This window comes from Jatropha curcas, chromosome 8, assembly GCF_041381405.1.
Source record: "Jatropha curcas cultivar XTBG-Jc1 chromosome 8, XTBG_Jcur_1.0, whole genome shotgun sequence".
Taxonomy (NCBI): domain Eukaryota; kingdom Viridiplantae; phylum Streptophyta; class Magnoliopsida; order Malpighiales; family Euphorbiaceae; genus Jatropha; species Jatropha curcas.
In genome coordinates, this window is record NC_143158.1 from 26,600,029 (window position 1) to 26,620,109 (window position 20,081).

Sequence of the window (20,081 nt, forward strand, 5' to 3'; positions counted from 1 at the left end):
CCTTTATTGAATGATTCTAGTTGTTATTTTTCACTTATTTGACGATCAACCATTTGCGACACTAGGTTTAGCAAGTAACTACCATAAAAGAACCAAAAACCAAGCAAAGAACTGAATTCCCCAAATGATGCATAAAAAGAAAAATACATACATGAAACTACCATTTATAAAATTATAGTACAAGATATTTCAGAACCCTCTACTTGAAGGAGCATCTCTACGCCAAGCTATGCCTTGGTGCGCAGCTTCGAGTCCTGGTGCTCTATAGTTATACTGATAAGCAGGATGAGGAGAAGGGCCATAGGGGCCACGACTAGGACCCATCCAAGCCACATTTTGTGAAGTATGTATAATGTTCATCTGTGGGTGCAAAGGCATAGCTGGTGTTTGTTGCACCAAAATTGGTTGCTGATGTACATTTTGCTGATGCACTGGCTGTGATAAAAGTTGTGGTTTGTTGTTATCTTCTGGACGCCATTCTGGCATATCATCATCATCATCATCATTCCATGGCTGCATTGAAACCCTAACATCTCTATTATTATCCTGCCAGTTCGCATTACTTGCAGCTTGTCCATATCGTTGAACAAGCTGCCTCATTTGATCTACAGGACGTGACTGTGTTTGTGTCCGTGAATTAAAAGGAGTTGAAAAGTTAAACTCAGGCAAGTCGTCCTCATCCCGAGCAACCGGAGGGCCAAACCCAGGAGGCACATCATCGTCATCGCCATTATCCAGCTGAGGCTTAGTAAATGGAGTAGGTCCGACATGGGCTAACAGGTCTTTAGCCGTAACAGAAACATCAACGTTGTGATTAACATTCTTATCTTGTTGTCTAGTCCTAGAAGTGAAGTGATGCTTTTTTGAATTGTGTCTAGGATGTGACATTGTAGATGTTATTTGAGGTTTTCTCCATACAATAACACCAACTAGACCATTATCGATAGCATTAATGGCATCAATTTTGTCCATTGGAAGGACTCTGCCCAGCATTTCATTAGTCTTGAAATGAGGTGGGCAGAAGTAGAGTTCCATTCCACGAACAGGCTCCGCAAAACCCACTCTCTGGTCTGCAATGTAGGAATCAGCAACCTGCAATTGGCATTTCAGTTACCACCAGTGATAAAGAAAATGACAGTCACAAAAATAAGTGAATCGTGAAGCTTTGCTTTACCTCACTTAGACTTGCACGCTCACTTCCTGTAGACCCCTCCTTGCAAGCAAAATGCACAGCCTGCAAAAGGAATAAGTAGTATGATTTCGTTAGGAGGAAAATAATGATACAAGTACAGAAGCATTTATGAGACTAATTAGTCCTGGTTCCGGCATACAAGATATGGGGCAATTAATTCTCTAGTTCTCTATCTGATCATGCGTTAGCAATTTTAGATAATTGTTTATTTTCAAGAAAGAAAAAAAAAAAAGAAAAAGAAAAAGGTCTCTCGATTATCTTGGTTTCTCCCTTTTCCATTTTAAAAAGGAACCTCTCTTTCTTGCTCATGTTTGAGCTGATTGGCAATTTAAGATACAATTTTCACGGAGTCATTATATAAATTCCGCTGCAGATAACAGGAGAAATATGTTCTTTTCCATCCTCATCCACTAAATATGTAACTGGAATCGGCCAGTGATGGTAAAGTGCGTATCTTTTCTTTTAAACTGTGATTTTTTACCTTTTCTTTTTGGTAACCAAAAAAATACAGATTTATGATTTTTATGGCAAAGTTGCCACGAACTTAAACCAGAAATAATTTCTCCAAACAAAACACTTTTCTCTTGCAAAGCGTTGGTACAAACTCTGATTACTCTCATATTAACGTCATTCACCATAGTTGAGAACACCTTACACAGACACCACAGAGATCGCAAACTGGGATAATACAGAATATTATCCCTCTTTTGCAGAGAATAGTAACATAAACAGAATTTAGTACAATTAAAAGAAACTTGAGATACCATGACAGCACGACTTCGAGACATTGGAAGCTCCTGCAGAAACTTCTCAAATGCATCTAGCCGAACTCTCCCCTTTATCTCAATACAACCAGGCCAGTCTTTCGCAGATGCTTTTTCACCACTGCAAAATCAGAGAAGAATATCAGATGGACAGATTAGCTGCATCTAACAAACTAAAATAAGAATTTCAAGCCAGTGCCACTTTCAGCTGATGCACATGATACAATTCAATATTTGCTTCAAAAATCAAAATGAAATGAGGTTTCTTTGATATAAATGATTTCCAACTTTAGGATCTCATTTGAAATTTCATTTTTTCATGTTTCATATGAATGAAAAAGTTCATTCTACTCCTATAAATCCAATTTTATGAAATTCAATATAACTAAACCAAAGTCCGCCATTTACAAATTGACTATACTCGATATTCATTTTTAACAAAAAATGGATAAAAGTCGGATTTCCTTTACTTTCTTGCTATGTATCTTTTTCTTGATGGTTTCTCTAATAATATTGTGTTCAAATCCCTTCTTATATATTTATAGATTCCAACTTAAAAGGACACAACAAACACTTTCATCCTATTTCTCTGGTTCCAAAATAAAATAGAACACCAAGAAGATGAGAAGAGTTAGCAGCTTGGAACAACATTACCATGATTTTGTTGTATGTGGCACTTACCTTTTAAAAATGCCAATAACTGAGGCCACAGTTGACATATTTAGCTGAATCAAGCCTTCCCACACTTCTTCACCCTTTGGTATGCCAACAGGAAGTGCTGCTTCTGATTTTACATTATTTTTGGTAGATTTCTTGTCAGCATCTGAATGTGCATCTGTGACATCCGTAACATCAGATTCCTTGTCAGCATCTGACTTTTCATTTCTGACATCCATAGCATCAGCTTTAGAAGAGGTAGTATCATCAGAATCTTTCTGAGTTGAATCAGGAGACTCTGATTCTGCACCGATTTGTGAATCATCCTTATCAGAAATTGGTGTTGCTTTTTCAGTGTCTGCTGGCAAATTTTCAAATGGTGGCTCTGAATTAAGGGATTCCAGGAACTCATCGAGGGAGACAATTGGAGGAAGAAATTCTGCATCTTTCAATTCATCATCCACCATAAGCCCTTGCATCAAATCAGTCCCTTCATTCGAATTTATCATGAGAACACTCTGGTCCTCCAGACGACTCTTTTCACTAGCAGCATCCTTTCCTTTATCTTTCATCTCATCAGGTTTTGTAGGGGAAGAGGCTCCCTTCTCCTTTGGTTTGCGTTGCGTCTGAGTAAGTGTAGCCCCAACAGTGACCTCTGCTGACAAACTGTCCTGTTCTTGTGTCTCGACTTCCACTACGAACTCACCCTTGTGTGTTTTCTTCACCAATCGTCTCATATCAACACCTGAATCAGGTAATACAACCATTTGAGCAAGCTCTTCAGCTTTAGCTATCCGCCACTGAGAAAGCTCCTTAGATGCAAGCTCCTCTGCGGTCATAGAGCAAAGTCGCTCAGGGGAGATTTCTCCTGAAGTAACTCTTTCTCTCAGTTCAGGATTATTACGATCCTTTAAATTGAATAAAAGAGACCTGCCCTTCTCTTTATACTTCTTGTTGACTCCACCAAATAGCTTGTAGAGTTCTGCTTCAATTTGAGATGCCAAGATTTGGGGTGACAGAACCACTTGTCCCCCATTCTCCATGCTAACATTCTCCAGTTCTGACTGTTTCATTGAAGTTTCAATGTCCTTTTTTTCTTCCACCTTCATATCAGCTTCCAGAACCCAGGACAGTCCATTGCCCTGCAAAAGTTCATCTTTGACAAAAAAGCTATCACTATATGAAGCGTCTTCATCATGAAAATTAATAGTTGGCTGATAGTCCTGGCCATCATATTTTGGGGTCTGTGCAGAATCACCAGGACTATTAGAAGAAATCCCTTGCAATATACTTTGACCATCATTACACTGTTGGGCTAAAGAATTCTCCCCTGTTGGCATAGATCCCTCAGGCTCCTTAGAAACCCGGTTGACAAAATTCAAAGTGCCAGGAGCATATCCAGGAGATTGAGGATTTTTCTCAACTGATCCTGCAGTACTAGCAGTTTCACTTTGAGAGTTCTTACCATCGTTTGAAGGTCTATCCTGCTGCTGTGAAACCAAAGCTAGTGCAGCTGCTAATGACTCCTTTAATTTGGACCTCACAGATTCAGTCGGCTCGTTTTGAACTTTGGGAGATGGTTGTCCACTTTTATTTTTCTGAACTGATGACTGCAGCAGACCAGCTTTGCCAGAAGCCAATTTCTTAGACGGTGCTTGTGAACGCTGCAAACCAGAAGTGTTGGAAATGGACTGTAATTTGTTTGGTGTAGATATTTGCTGCAGCCATGGCCTATGTTCCGCTTGCGCAACCCGCTTGTTAGGCATTGATAACTTCGGCAATGCAGGATTGTTGGATGTGGATTCAACTGGTGCCTTTCGCTTATGCAACATTGATGAATGGTAGGATCCTGCATTGTTCAACATGGCTACCGTGTCTCCCAGCTGCTTGCTAGGTAATGAGACCTGCTCTGGCATCAGATTGTATGCCTGTGGATTCATCTGTCCCATTTGCATGTTTGATACTGAGAGTTTCTGCAAATTAGGGCTGTTAGGCATACTACTCAATGACTGTGCTTGGCTGTTTGGTACTGATATCTGCTGCGATAGTGCACAAGTGGAACCTGGCCCCATCATTCCCATCTGCATATTTGGCATTGACATCTGTTGTGACATGAGTTTGTTGGACATTCTAGAATAACAACAACGATGTAGCTCCTAACGGCTGCAATATAAATCACCAATTATTAGTATGATAACAATCAACGATGTATGTCTGGAAAGAGCAGAAATAACAAATGCATACATAAATAAATGCCTTCTTTCTGAAAGATTATGGAAAAAAAAAAAAAAGAAAAAAAAAAAAAAAAAGAAAAAGAAAGACCACAAAGGCCAACAATCAAATCTAATACAACTCTTGCCAGCAAAATCACAGTTTCATCAGTTGGTAGAGCATAAAGCAAAGGTTGATAAAAGTTGGGAGGCACCGTTTTATACTATACCAAGATGCAATATTCCCCTCCCAATAAAAAAAAAGGTTTGCTAGTCTTGTGTCTTCAGAACATGGCGTCAGGCGTCATACAATACAACAAAAATGGGCCTCGGACACCTTTTTAATAATCACTATTCAGATTCATTTATTAACCCAGTTTTAACAGTGAACTTTACAACATCCAAATTTCACCCAGAATTTATCGACTGGCATTTCTCACTTGCAATCATTTTCTAATATCAAACGTGTTGCAATAGAACCAGCGTCAGCAGACCGCACAATTTTTATCATATAGACTTTCTTATATTTGTCATAAATCCATTCTACGCTTAAAACTTTTCCGGTGAAAGTATTTGTTCTACTATTATTACAGTATCTCAAGAAATCATAAAACAAAAAAGCTGCCACCCTGCAAGTGCATCTGCTTTCATGACAGTGAAGACATTTTTCTTTCTTTTAAGGATCAATACTCAAAATAATCAGTTTTCTATACTTCAATAAACCATCTTTTTACCCACTTTATTGAGCGACGAAATAGCCACCTGTAAAGTAAAATTCGAAAAACCTGTCTCGGATTAACCACGTTTCATATAAAATTTCATTCAGCTTTAAGATTGTCTAGCTTGCTTTACGTATCTCCTCGTTCCTTCCATTTGTAAAAATTTAACTACAAAGACAACTATAGAGAATGGATCTAATTGAGAAAATTTTGAACACAAGTTTGGAAATCAAATTGAGAAAAAAGATTGTATACAGGAGCTAAAGATCCTTAAATTGATTTTTGATGTAATTACTAGGGAAAATACGCCACAAAAAACCCTTTACCGTCACAATTTTTACTGATTTCTAGTTAATTGGTTCTCAAAACACGTTGATGAAATCTCCAGGTAAGGAAAAGGAAACTATTTATAAGATAATAATGGGAAAAGAAAAGCATAGACAATTAGACATTTAGAAGATAATAAATAACCGTCCTATACATATTTATACAAAATAGAAAGCCATCGCTTGGTTCAGGTTCCATATAAGCAGGCTTCTGGCAGGGTGTTCTTGATACAGTCCTAATCTTCAGCATTTTGCATGAAGTGGCTGATTTCAAGACTTCACACCCTCGTAATTAGATTTGGCATCTCAATGTTTCATCACTGCACTAAGATCCATGCAAATGAATAACACAAAAATAAATCTTACAAATAATAGTTGCAATTCATTCCGTTTCTATATAACTACTCAATATGAATGAACTGTCCAGGCATCATACCCATAAATCACCCAGGCATAATCTAACATGCTCCCAACTCACCCATAAGCTTAAATAATCATAACTAAAATCCAATCAAAATATCCATCGTAATGCATAGATAATCATGCACAATGTTAATATATTCCTGCACCATTAATTGAACATAAAAAGCAAATCAGAGTGTTAACAGTTATTTTCAAATATAAAATTATTTCAACTGGTAGTCACATCAATGATCAAGACAGATCACGAACAAGATCTCGCTAATAGTATATCAAGCATAAAGATTAAACTTCAATCCATCAAAAGGATTTATACTGTTAGAGAGGAGGATTTTGCTAATAATAACAACTGCTAATGAGTAATAGTTCCAAATAAATCCTCCAAAGTCTAAACAAACAGGACAAGTTTTTCCCCACTTGAGAGAAAGCATGATAAAGATTAAGAGAAAGCGTGATAAAGATCTCACTAATGGTATATAAAGCATAAAGGTTAAAACTTTAAGCCACGCAAAGGATTCATACTGCTACTCTGCTAGAGAGGAGGATTTTGCTAATAACGACAACCACTAATGAGTAACAGTTTCAATCCCCACTTCAAGCCTAAAATGGTTCAATTTAATGAATCACAATCGATTTGACTCTAAAAGTTATTAAAAAAAAAAAAAAACAGGTGTAATAGAACTGATATATCATCTTCAACTATCTTCAAAAGAAAAATCATCCCACAACATGCTTCAAAATCATGCAATCAAAAAAGTAGCAAAAACTTCATGCAGTCAGCCTTCCCCAGCTTCAGATCAAATAAACACGAAAAATAATTAATAACCAATAACCAAAAAGAAATTACCAGTAAAAATAATCAAAAAATTCAACAACACAGGCGGCTTGATTAGTCACACCAATCCAATCTAATTCACTGATGAATGCAAAGCCCTAAATTTCAAAATCATTACAGTAGTATCCGCAAAGTAACCTGTAAGACTCCGAAATTCAGGAGCAACCGATTCGCATAGAGAAAACCCTAGATGCACAAAAATCGAGTCACTAAAATCTAAATTATGCTATACACACACACACACACACACACACAATTCGATTGGGTGCTAGGATTTCACTAACGGTGAGAGTTTACCTGATCGGAGATTCGCCGATGAGGTCGACGGAGATTCAAAAAATAAATAAAAAGGTCGGCAGACGGAGATAAAATAGAATTTGGCTTTGAGCTTTTGGGTTGAACAAAAAAGTCAAGGTAACTGAACAAACAAAAGTAATATAAAGGATAAATAAACATATAACGCAATTCATGTTATGACTTTTGTATCGGTGACACGAGTAAGGTGCGGGTTTTCTAGAAAGAGTCGGGATGACACGTGGAAGATGTATCTGTGTTATAAAAAAGAAAATGAGACTTGAGCTGTAGCGGGTCCCAGATTCAGTTAATCAAATCGAATTGGTCCGATTATGAATATTTGAACATGCTTTTATAGTAACTAAATTCGAAAGAAATTGATACAATAATGGATCCAAACTGGATTATTTTGATTTGATTCAATTGTTTCATAATAAATTAACTATTTTGAACTTAAAAATAAATTAATCGAATTAAAAATAGATAACCAAACAGTTTTATATCCAAATTCATCGGCTACTAATTTTTAAAATAATTATTTAAATTTGATAAAAATGAATTGGTTTGATTCAATTCTCGATTAGAAAATGAAAATTGATCAGTATGTAATCAGACCTTCACTTTCATATATCAAATTCGTTAATAAAATTTTTTTAAAATACTATTATTATTATTTTTTCTAAGCGAATGACCAGAAGTATCTCGTACGAATTAAATATTAATTATTTTTAATTTATTTAAGATTCATTTGGTTCGGTGGTTCATATAAATTTATAGAGGTTGCTTGTAATTGATGGCTAGTAGTAACGATTAATTGATGAATGTTAGTATTATATTTTGTAAAATTTTTATAGTAATTATATTTAAAATATAAAATGACTATTAAGAGTATAGTTATTTCATAGTGTGAAATATTTTCTTTTATTGTTGAGAGGAATGTATTGATTTTTATTTTAATATACTATATAAGTAAAAAAATACTTTTTTAAAATAATATTTAATAAAAACTTATTATTTAAAATAACTACAAATAAAATTATCATAATAAATATTTTTAAAAAAATTAATTATATTAATAATGAGTTTTATAAAGTTAATAAAATCTAAACATATTACAACTACAAATAAAGTAATAGTTGATATCAAAAAGCTGCTAATTAAAAAATTTATTAAACAGCTACAACATAATTATCATATGCGATTTAGCTATGAGCTGAACCAAATGCCCCATTAGAGGACATCCGGTTCACTTGATTTTTGCAGCTGATAGCTTATCCATATCACAGATAGCTAGTTTGTAGATGTTCAGTGAAACACCCTGAATTTTTATTTTCGAAACATTTGAATTTTTATTAAATCAAAATTTGAATTTTCGACGGTATGGGCCGTAAATAGTGAAAAACCCTGCAAACCGAGTAAAAAAAAATCGAGCCGAATCATTAAATTAGACCAAACCGGTTCGAATCGAACCGGAATGGTCTAGAAGCCCAAGATTTTTCTTTCTATTCTTTTTTTTTTCTTTTCTTTTTCTTTTTCTTTTTTGTTTTTTTCTTTCCCTTCTTCTTCCTTGCGCCAGCACCAGCGCGCGACCTCCTCCTCCTCCTCCTCTTCTTCCGACAACCGAAGACCAACGCCGCGCCTCCTCGCCATCGCCTCCACGTCGCAGCGGATCCCGGCTTCTCTTCCCTTCTCTCTTTCGTCTCTGGCGTACGCAGGAGGTGCAGGAGAGCCGCGACATCCTTCGATCGGAAGATCGCGTCGAGCCTCCTCCTGCCTGATTTTCCGGCGGCGTCGATTCAGTATTGTCGAGGACGAAGATTCGATCTCTCTTCTTCACTCTCTCCTTCCCGTTCCGGCTGGCGCAGTGAACCAAGAAACTGCGATCACAGCGCGTAGTAGGTAAAGTCGCATTCAAAACCTTGGTGAGCTCTATATGATCCCTTTTCCTTCAATTATTTAGCTTATTCAATGGCTCATTTGAGGAAAGGGTTGTTAGAATCATGAATGAGAAATGCTAGGTTCCTGAAACACTATTCACACGACTGGAAGTTGGGAAAAATCTGATTTTTGACTATTAATTGACATTATGACTGCATTTTTCAAGGAGATGTGTAAGTTAGGGTGTTTATTGTAGGTCCTATGAAAGAAATTAGAATGATTGTGATATGGTAGCAGCCAACCTAGCTATTTGCTTAAAATTTCTGCTTTGATATGAGGCATTTGACATGATAAGTTAAGTTTTTGTTGGTAAATGAGTTAACTAGTGTTTATAATATGGATTTTGATCGAGCAACCTTGATTTGCTTAGGTAGGCAGCAGCTATCTTCAACTATTTCTATTGATTTTTGGTTTGACATGGTACAATTAAGGTTGTAAATCTATTTCTTGCGTGGAATTAGTTAGTTGGTGTGATCCATGATTTTAAGATAGAAAAACTTAATTCTTTTTGCGAATTGACAGCAATTACCTTGATATTTTTTTTGTTTTGCTTTAGAAGGATAAATTTATGTAAATGAGCGTACTTTTAAGATTTCATGATGATTGATGTATAAATGCTTATTTATGATTTGAGAGACAAATAAAATGGGTTCGTTACCTGAAATTTTGCTTGGCGAGAATGCTGACTCACATATTATTAAGTCGTATTCAGGATCTTAGTTATATAATGATAAAGAAAAGAAAAGAAAGAGTGAATTATAGTTGGCATAGGGTTACTACAAGCATATATATATGGATACTTTAAACCAGTAGAATGTGGTGGTTAAGTAAATGTTTATTTTCATTTATTTGTTATTTTATGTATGGGCTTAACCTTAGATAGCAAAGCTTGGATTGTTAATAGCTAAAGTTTAGTATTGCGATTAAATATTTATACTATTTCTTGATATGGAGGAAGGGAAATTAATTTATTTGATTGCCCGATGGATGGGCTGTGTGTGTAATGGTTGATGGATATAATATTGCTGATATTTAAGCAGGTAGATAATCCCACTTTTAAGGGAGATGCTGCCGAAATTTCGATAGAACTTAGATTAGTTTTAATTAACAATATAATTAATAAGTTTATTTAAATAAATTCTATAATTTGATACATAATAAATAAAGTACTCTGATTAATTATTTATTATTATTATTATTCATTTAAGTATTCGAATATTTATTTATTTATTTTCATTGTTATTGTTTATTATTATTATTATTCGTTTATTTATTATTGTTTGTTGTTAACACTATTACTTATTTATTTGCATTTGATTTTGGATGTCTAATTGTGCATTGCATTACGATGTTTAATTGATTAATATGCTTGCATTTAATTGCAATACTTGATTAATTGCGTTGTGATATTGTTGTGCTTTGTTGTGTGGAATTGGGATGAAGTGGGTCACCATGGGTTTGTGAGGACGGTTGGAACGTCGGCCGGGTAAATGGGAGATCGGCGCCCCCGTGTGTACCTACTGTTGTGATTTGTATGATATGGAAAACCACAGGTTGTCTTCTTTATTGGGCGCACCTGATAATCTAGGTTTGATCGCAGCCCGCAGGGTGGCCTCCTGTTGTGAGCGCCTGATGATCTAGATTTGATGGAGACGACCGGGTTGCCTCCTGTTGGTATGGGAAAAGAAAAGAGAGAATGGAAAAACAGTGAGAGGGCTGGTCAAGTGAGGATTAGACCGGTCGGCCAGTATGGGGGATCGGCTCCCTGGTGCACACGTTATGAGAGGACGGGCCATGTGGAAGGACGGCTCATCGGGGGTTTCGGTGACGCCACAGACCAATTTCCACGTGATGTGATTATATGAAGATGTTAATAATTGTGAGTGCTGGTGATATGCCAGATGTGTGACTGGCTGTGTGAGCATATAACTAGTCGGATGACTAGATTGATATATTTATACACTTGTGTGAATGCGTGTGTTGTGCAATAATTATTATTCCTTAGAAAACTCACATCTCTTTTGTTTAAATCTTTCAGGAAGTAGCATTTTTTTTAAAATTCCAGCTATAGCTATGCTCCTTCACTGTTAAAAAGGAAATTCTCAAATTTTAGTTTTGATCTATTAAATAGATAAATGTCCGAAGGCTTATCTGTATACATCTGTTAGTGAACTCCGCAGTTGTAGGATTTACATATATTTAGTCGTGTATTAACATAGACAAAATAATTCTGTAAGCTCATGTTAGAAATGTGATGTATTGTAAATTGGGCTCGAACTATGGAATGCTGTAGAAGATAAATTTGGGCCGAGAAATAATAAAATATTGAGGTTATTTTTCATTATTATATGGGCTGAATGTTGAAATTTATACTGAGATAATAGATTCTAGTGTTTCAGGCTTACTACGGGTCTCGGGGGCCTTAAGCTTACCTGGGCCCTAGTGCCGGTCCGGCCCATGGAATCGGGTCGTGACATTTAGTAAGCTTTTTAATCAGCAGATAATTACTAATTCACTTTTTCGTATCAGATGCTTGCTAATTTGAACATTGTTTTATTCAACCGCTATTAAATTTTAAAAATATCTATTATTTTATAAAGCTAATAAAATGTAAATATAATATGACTACAACTAAGCTCGCAGTAGATATGAAAAAATCGATGACTAAAAAATTTACTAAACACCTAAAAATACAACTTTATTGTTGAATTTGAATCATCAATCACCTGAATCAATTGTTCTATCATAGGATATACGGTTAAATTGATGCATGCAATTGGTAGTTTATTCATACCAATAATTAGTTTGTAAGTATTTAGTAAATTTTTTAATCAGCAAATAGCAAATAAAAGAATAAAATAGTTGCTGATTCGCTTTTTTATATCAATTGCTAGCTGATTTATGGTTTTACTTCAATGCCATTGACTTTAGAAAAATAACTATTAATAAAAGTTGAAAATAACTATTAATAAAATTTTTAATCTAAATTTTTATAATTATTCTATGTATAGTAATTTAAAATAATAACTTTATTAAATATTATTAAAAAAATATTATTAAATATTTTTATTTATACAATACATTAGAATAAAGAATAATATATTCACTTTAAAAATAAAAAAATATACATTATACTCATTGTACATAAAAAGACAATTATATCCTTAATGCTCATTTTACAATTTAACTGATAAAATTTTACTAAATGATAACATTCATCAACTAACCTCTATCCGCTATTAATTATCAACTGTAGCTATCAACAACCTCTATGAATTATCACGTTGATATAGATAGCTAAATTAAATGGATTCTCAGTGTATGAATAGATAGTGAGTGTACGTAAACTGAAAATAATATATTTTTATTTTTATTTTTATTTGGATAAAGAAAGGAAATTGAAAATCATCATTATCAAACAGAATATTTATAGGGCATTGTTATTTTTAGTTTCTCTTTCATAAAAATTTTTACAAGAAATTATTTTTTAATTTTTCTGATATTTGGAGTGTTTGAAAAATTAATTACTATTATATATACTCACTTGATCACCGTAGTCAATGCCATCTATCAACACTAATTGACATTACCGTTAATCACTGATTATTACCGTAAATTATAACAATAGAAATAAAATTTATTTGAAAAGCGTATTTTTTTTAACAAATTATGTGAAAAATATGTTTTAAATATAAATTATTTTTCAGAAACTGGTAAAGCTTCATTGTTTTATTTCTATTTTTTTCCTATTTTTAGTATTTTAATTTGATTTAATGCTATTTCAGTTTTCATTCTTAAAAATATTTTTAAAAAAAGGAATAGATAATGGTGAAAGATTAATTTCCACGTATAACTCTATTTTACAATTCGAATCGTATCGAAACAATAACAAGCACCGCATGAACTCTGGACATTCAATTGAGCCGAGCAAAGAAGCTATCAATTTAATTTCGTTGTTTTTTTTTTTTTTTTTGATAGTTATTCCTAATATATTTCATTATTATTATTATTTCAATTTGCAAGAAATGATATTTTCATTGTTAGACATTTTTATTTATTCTATTATCCTCCTCTCAACGATACACAATAACAGGGGTGTAAAAACGGATTTACTTATTGGGTTATAGCTTCGATATAAACCACACAAAAATTAAACGACTAATATAAACACAATATATATACCCCATTTAATTAAATGATTCTATACAAATAAAAAAAATTCAGTCAATTTAATTAAATAAGTTATATAAAGGTAAAAAGTCCAACCAATTTAATTAAATATATCATATACAGTTAGAAAACCCAATACATAAAATACATATAATCCGCTTGATTTTTGTATATATACGTATATATTATAAAAATTTATTTTTATCTTTAAAATAAATTGACTAGACGAATTAAACGAGTCAACCCATTACACGACCTATTAAACTCATATCATATATAGGTCACTCATTTATGACACGAACTATTCAGAATCAATCTTAAGCCGCTTAATTTTCGTGTTAAGCGAATTATCTTCCCATATCATTACACATTTTAACAATAGTTTTAAAGATAATTACCCTAATAAAAGTCCTACTAAGACGGTTAATATTACAAGGGCTTGAAAATAACTAATAACTTCCAAAACAGTTTATATACAAACATGTAGTGTTTAATAATTCACACGAATAAATTATACGCTGAAAACTGAATAGTTATTCTCCAAAAAATCCATTTATTTTTGAAGTGAAAATATTAAAAAAATTGAATGTAAAAATTGGTGCTTGAATTATAGCTAAGTAAATATCAAAACTTTTACTTTTAAAAACTAACAATAAGAACCCCAACTCTTGATCTCGTTAATATATTATAATTGATTAAAAAATGATAGTCAAATTAATAATAAAATCCATAATTTATAATTTCTGTTAATACTTTAATTTTTTAAAAGACTAAAGTGTTAATAAAATTCATAAATTAAAAACCTCATAAGTTAATTTTTGAAAATAAAGATCTTCAAGTTCTAATTTAATAAAGATTCTCACGTGTTAATTTAACGATAGCTAATTTAACTATAACTGTAGCTCAAACGCCAACTTATTATTTTCAATTCTTGTTCATCTAAATAGTTGGTGAATCATTTGGTCAACCTGACTTACATATCTATTAAAAAACTAAATATAAAATTTTAAAAATTCTGTATTATTAAAAAGATAACTCCAGAAATATAAAAATTCTACTTTAAAAATCTGTGACCATGCAATTTTCCGTTGCAAATTTCGAATGTACAAGCACAAAGAAAGAACTACATAAAAAACAATTGCCATCTTTTATCTCTTTCTTCCCCCTTTTGTCAAAAGCATTCAATGTGATAAGGTTTTCCAAAAGCAAATCCAATGGCAGACATGTCTACAACTCTCTCTCATCCACTCTCCCAATTGGCAGTCCGATCATCTATCTGGGCGATTGCTCCACTGCAAAAACCAGTTTGTCTCCAACCCATCAAACAGAGAAAGCCAGATACAAGATAACCAGAAATAAGAACGTAAATAAATAAAGAATAAAGCTCTCTAACATCCCACCCCAATGCAAAAGTTTGATTTTGGTAGTGAAAAAAGGGGCAAATTCAAAAAGGTGTGCACAATCCTTACAGAAATTTCTCAATACATGAGACCAGAAAAAATAATCATAACAACAATAGCACTTTACAAAATATCAATTTGGTGATCAAGTGTGTGTGTATATATATGACATTACTCTTGCCTATTATGAAGATCAGAATATGGTGGTGGCCAAGCCATTACCCACACTTCCCTCAGCCTGTCCCTGGCTAGAATTTGAACCAGACACTGAACTCGTAATACTTTCACCAACCTCACTCTTGCAAAGAGGACATGATGCGTTGATCTTCAGCCATTTATCCACACACTCCTTGTGGAAAAAATGAGAACATGGTAGCTCTCTCAGTTCATCGTTGTTTGCATATTTTGCCAAACAGATACAGCAAGCCTGTCGACAATTACCATTTCATCAATAGTATTAACAAGAAAATGTATTTTGTACGTGAAATATATACAACATACAGCCAATAAAAGTAAAGGTTCCCAACTGGGACCCATGAATCAGGAAGTTCTTACAGCATCTTCTCCCGAGATTGCACGCTCTTGTTCTGTTCCTGCAGCCACAATTCCACCGTCGCTCTCTCTATCATCAATATTCCTATTTTTATTCAGCTTGAACTTGTATGTTGGCAGTGCATCAATGGATTCGGGAGTAGCTCCTCTGCTCTGCCCAAGATCTTCTCTAAACCCAAGAAGAGAAATTATACAGGGCAAGCAACAGCAAATTGTCACACACAGAATGAAGGGCATAGCATATCCAAGGCAGCTAAAGGTAAGAAACACTATACATAACCTGCAAAGCAAAAGGATGCAAAAAATGGGGATGAGCTCTTTAAATGAAATTGAAAGTTATAAGAAAGTGAAAATGTAACCAATCTCTACCTATACATATTTGGAGCCTCGTTAGCAGATGAATGCCCTCCAAAAATCCAGACATTGCCAACTACAAACCAGACTGCGAAAAAGCAATCCAATACCATTTTGAAGTACTCAACTAAAGTCTTGAGTCTGCATGCCACATGAGTTCATTTAATAAAAAATTTTAGAAAAAAAAAAAAAAAAAAAAAAAAAAAAAAACAAGGACACAACCAGGAATTTATCAAACTGAAATTTTTTCATAATAATTTAACCAAGAAATTTTTCACTTGATAGAACTACAACCATGCACAGTGTGTCATAAACAAGTTCATGTGTTCCAAAAACTATACTTTTTTTAAGAAATTGGTGGCACTAATGAAGAGTTATTAAATATCAACCGGAAAAGGGTATTTTCCTTACTTCCATATGGAATGAATCCCTATTGCCACTAGAAATAAAAAAGGAAATTGGGTGGACATGATCTCCCTATCCATACCACAAAGACCTATGTCAAGTCTCGCACTTAGCACATGCCTTGATTTTATCTGTTCCAAACAGCAAACCTGCATTTGAGCAAAGCCTAAGCCAACAGTGGAAGGAGGGAAAAAAGGATGCACTATCGCCCCAATATCCTGATTGCTCATTTCCATAGAAGTGATACAACTAGAGGTGATTCATGAATCATAATTGAAGCCTACATATCAGCAACGGAAAAAAAAAAAAAAAAAAGGAAAAGAAAGGAGGGCTTTTTTTTTTTTGGGGGGGAGGGGGAGAGGATGAGATAACACATAAGAACTCTTGAATGGAAATGAAAAGAAATGTAACTCCAATTCTGGACATTGAGTGAAACAGAAGGCACACTAAACACAATGTTTGAAACAGCAAATCTCATAAGAGAAATCACACATGGACAATTTTTTTTCCCCAGACAAGTACCATATATCATATAACAACAGAATAACAATCATAATTCCTACCTGCCATTTACTGCTCCAGCACTTTGGCCACCTCTTGGTGATGTAGCAGCAGCTCGGCGATCATCTGCTTCTGAGTTCCTGCTGACGGAAACAGAATAGGGCCCCGCTGGGACACTAATATGAGTAGAACCTTGACGAGGCTGAGCTGAATCCTGCTCCAATCCCTGATTACGATGACGGAAACGCCAATAAAGAAGAGGAAGGGTTGCAACACATCCGGATGCATAACCAACAATCCATTCAAATAGTGGTGTTCGAGGATTCTCATCCCTTGACACGGACAAAACAACAATAGATGCAACAATCTGACTAATTGTGAGAACCAATTCAACAGAAATCCATAAACCAGAGTTCAAAGGACTCCTACGTCTACGAGCTTCCCCTCTCCTTATTGACGATTGGTTCCAAGAGTTTGATACATTAGTTGAAGAGTGAGAAACAGGCATTCTCACACTGGTTGAAGGTCTGTCTTCACTTGAAGAGGCTTCCGAACCACTAGCAGTTCTATCATTAGACGTTGATGGGGAGGCATCATTATTCCTTTGTATGTCAATAATGTGCTCACTACCGTTAAGACCGTCAGTTCGCTCCATTAACAATGGGTAGGTATCAGCTCGACTTTCAGTATTTCTCTGTGTTGAGGAAACATCCATCTAATTCCACCAAAACAATTGGAAATTACGAAAGCATAGAACCTCAGAATGAGATTACTGCATTGCTATATCTTCTTAAAAGCATAGAAATGCGTGCCACCACTGTTGTCCTAACTTTACCAATTTGTAACCAGCAACTCAATTTACTGGACACCACAAGCAGTGGATCATTTGACAATCTTGATTCTGTTTAACAAATGAGAAACAATTGTCTCAGCACAAAAAAAGCATGACTTCAGGAATTCATATAACAACAAGCTAAGTCTCTTTTTTCCCTCGGTTTCATCAGAACCAAAAATATCGATATTAAAAGAGTCTTTGACGGAAATGACAAGGAAATTGCCAAAAGTTGTCCATAAAAATTTGGAAGACAAACACTTCTATTTCAATTCTACCTTACAAAAATTCAAAACCATAAAAGGTAGTCCAATCAATAAAACAACTAAACCCAAAAAATTGATCACTGAGAATTATTTAAAACAAGCCAAAAAAACAAATTACAAATTTTATCCTTTTCCCCCTTGCGGAAAAGAATAAGTAATTGCCTTCAAAATTTGAGTTTTCTTCTTTATTTCTCATTTCCACACAACCAAATGGTTTAACACAAGTAACTAAATCAAACAAAACACAAAGTTAAACTCATTTTTAACAAGAAATGAACATACAAATAACAACTAATCAGCTCTTCGATGACCATAAAACTGAAAACCCTAAAATTGCAAAACGTTGACTACACTTCAAGCACTGATGATACAAGCCAAACACCACATCAACTGAGAGAGAGAGAGGATCATACCAGTTTAGATTGGAGAAGAGTAAGAGGATGAAGGAAGAGGAGCAAGTAAAACGGCGTCGCTTTAGGTGGAGAGTGGATATTTTTTCCGTCGTTTTTTTTTTTTTTTTTTTTGCCTTTTAAGAGGGAGGATAAACAGTCAGCTTTCGACCTCCATTGCTTCGCTGCTTGGTCTGCGAATATATATTTTCTTTTTATATCCTTGCTTTGGCATTTTAAATCAAATCAACGACGCAAAATGAAAATATAAGAAAGAAAAATAATTTGCATATTATTATTTAATATTATCCCTCACCGAACAGCTCTCTACGGTGATGTACTTACGGTAGTCAACATTTTAAACGGTGATTTTTTTACACGGATTTTGTTTAATTTGTATTTCAAATGGTAAATTACATATTTAACCTCACACGCGTGCAGAATTGAGAAGCGGAGGCCACCAAACAACATGCATGCCTCCTCTCCTCTGTTGTTGCTTACAGCTAGCTTCATCTTGACTTGTACCGGAAATCCTAAGCACGTGGAATCTAGGCGACACCGTCCAAAAATATACCATATTTCAAAACATAAATGGTTTAAAATTTTTTTATATAAAAATTTTAAAAAATAATAATTAATTTTTTTAAACTATAATGAAATTAATGATAATTTAACAAAATATTTATTATTTATTAAAATACTCAAAACTTTTTATATTTTAAGAGAAATGGAGTTATAATTAACGAAAAAATTCTCAGAATTTATTTGTATTACCAAAAAAAAAATAAATAAAGAAATGGACACCAAATATCATTTGTTATTCCACAATATTAGTATTTGCAAAGGGTGACAAAAGAAAACAATCCATTGATTTATAAAGAAATTTTTAAAAAATATTCAACCTAGAGAATGTTGACCAACACTTATGTTGTATTTGTTTTTGAAAAATAACTTACTTAGAAAATAATCTAGATTTTTCAATATTATTTGGAAAAATCTGTCAACGGACAAATATTACTTTTCAAGAAAACGTTTAAAGTTTTTATATTGGATTAAAAAATAATTAATTTTTATTAAATTATAATAAAATTAAGAATAATTTGTCCAATAATGTTTATCTCAAAATCAATGGTAATTTGTTAAAATAACTTATTGTGTCTATTATAAAGAGTAAAATTGGAAAAAAATTCCATCTATTACTTCTTAAAATACTTAAAATATGTGACATCCTACCGAGTCGAGTCTTAGCACTTAGTCGAGTCATTTCATAGAGTCGAGTTGAGTCGGGCCAAACCAAACCCGGTTGGGGTAGAATGGGTTTATAAGTGGAGTTACTTGAGTGAGAGAAAAAGATCAAAGCATATGGGTGAGGATTTAATTGCATTAAAAGACCAAGCTTGGGTATTAAGTAGTAACCTGTTGACAATTGAGGTACCATTTAGGAAGTTTTACATAAAATCCCTTGATTTTTGATGGCCTACCCGTGATTATCACTTCACTTTCCCATTTTTCATCTTTATCTTCATCTTCTTCATTTTCTTCCTTTCCTCTTCCACCTTCCTTTCAATTTTAATGGTAGTTAAGCCTTAACTTCAATTTTTCTTCTATCCAAGTAAGTAAACCTTCTTGAAGTTCATAATTGAATCATTTGGTGCTATTATTTTAGAATTCATAAGAATTCTTATTTATAGGTGAAGGGAGTTCTAAGAGTGTAGAAAAAAGAAGTTAAAGAAGAACTCAAGCTTTTTGGAGTAAAGGTTTGATATCTCTTTTCCTTTACCATTTTCTTTGTATGAGATTTGTGTGGTGTGTTGCTATTGAGACAATATTGCTTCATGTTGAGTGGGAGGACTGGTA

The 20,081-nt window shown here is 33.9% G+C and overlaps 2 protein-coding genes and 1 long non-coding RNA gene across 10 annotated transcripts; 1 reads left to right on the forward strand and 2 right to left on the reverse strand.

Moving 5' to 3' along the window:
- Positions 1-108: 108 nt before the first annotated feature.
- On the reverse strand, positions 109-7,635 carry LOC105639453 (hypothetical protein). 5 transcript variants are annotated; one of them, XM_012223534.4, is made up of 5 exons: positions 7,421-7,630; positions 2,638-4,776; positions 1,957-2,077; positions 1,175-1,234; positions 109-1,092 (listed from the first exon to the last, which is right to left on the reverse strand). In XM_012223534.4, exons 2-5 carry the CDS (start codon positions 4,740-4,742, stop codon positions 190-192), a joined length of 3,189 nt encoding a protein of 1,062 aa, XP_012078924.1. In that variant the 5' UTR covers positions 4,743-4,776; positions 7,421-7,630; the 3' UTR covers positions 109-189. The 5 variants fall into 5 exon arrangements, 1 of the variants encoding a protein (XP_012078924.1); XR_005179005.2 differs by lacking the exons at positions 109-1,092; positions 1,175-1,234; positions 1,957-2,077; positions 2,638-4,776 and adding exons at positions 5,932-6,431; positions 7,262-7,309 and having other exon boundaries at positions 7,421-7,635; XR_002285001.3 differs by lacking the exons at positions 109-1,092; positions 1,175-1,234; positions 1,957-2,077; positions 2,638-4,776 and adding exons at positions 5,932-6,431; positions 7,136-7,309 and having other exon boundaries at positions 7,421-7,629.
- Positions 7,636-8,959: 1,324 nt separating this feature from the next.
- On the forward strand, positions 8,960-11,699 carry LOC149494422 (uncharacterized). The gene is made up of 2 exons (XR_016322265.1): positions 8,960-9,316; positions 11,394-11,699. It is a non-coding gene; the product is annotated as an uncharacterized LOC149494422 (long non-coding RNA).
- Positions 11,700-14,524: 2,825 nt separating this feature from the next.
- Positions 14,525-18,440, reverse strand: LOC105639245 (C3H4 type zinc finger protein). 4 transcript variants are annotated; one of them, XM_012223233.4, is made up of 6 exons: positions 18,249-18,440; positions 16,800-17,638; positions 15,847-15,972; positions 15,481-15,757; positions 15,148-15,352; positions 14,525-14,817 (listed from the first exon to the last, which is right to left on the reverse strand). In XM_012223233.4, the coding sequence occupies exons 2-6, from the start codon at positions 17,450-17,452 to the stop codon at positions 14,798-14,800; spliced, it is 1,281 nt and encodes a 426-aa protein (XP_012078623.1). In that variant the 5' UTR covers positions 17,453-17,638; positions 18,249-18,440; the 3' UTR covers positions 14,525-14,797. The 4 variants fall into 4 exon arrangements, with proteins under 4 accessions (XP_012078623.1, XP_012078620.1, XP_012078624.1 ...); XM_012223230.4 differs by having other exon boundaries at positions 15,107-15,352; XM_012223234.4 differs by having other exon boundaries at positions 15,218-15,352; positions 18,249-18,435.
- Between the last annotated feature and the right edge of the window lie 1,641 nt (positions 18,441-20,081).

Coding starts and splice junctions, on each gene's coding strand:
- LOC105639453 (XM_012223534.4), bottom strand. CDS start 4,742: ATGTCCAACAAACTCATGTCACAACAGATGTCAATGCCAAATATGCAG. Junction 1,235..1,956: donor CTCGAAGTCGTGCTGTCATG/GTATCTCAAGTT, acceptor TTCCTTTTGCAG/GCTGTGCATTTTGCTTGCAA. Junction 1,093..1,174: donor AGCGTGCAAGTCTAAGTGAG/GTAAAGCAAAGC, acceptor TGCCAATTGCAG/GTTGCTGATTCCTACATTGC.
- LOC105639245 (XM_012223230.4), bottom strand. CDS start 17,452: ATGGATGTTTCCTCAACACAGAGAAATACTGAAAGTCGAGCTGATACC. Junction 15,758..15,846: donor GAGGCTCCAAATATGTATAG/GTAGAGATTGGT, acceptor TTTGCTTTGCAG/GTTATGTATAGTGTTTCTTA. Junction 15,353..15,480: donor CAATCTCGGGAGAAGATGCT/GTAAGAACTTCC, acceptor AATTGTCGACAG/GCTTGCTGTATCTGTTTGGC.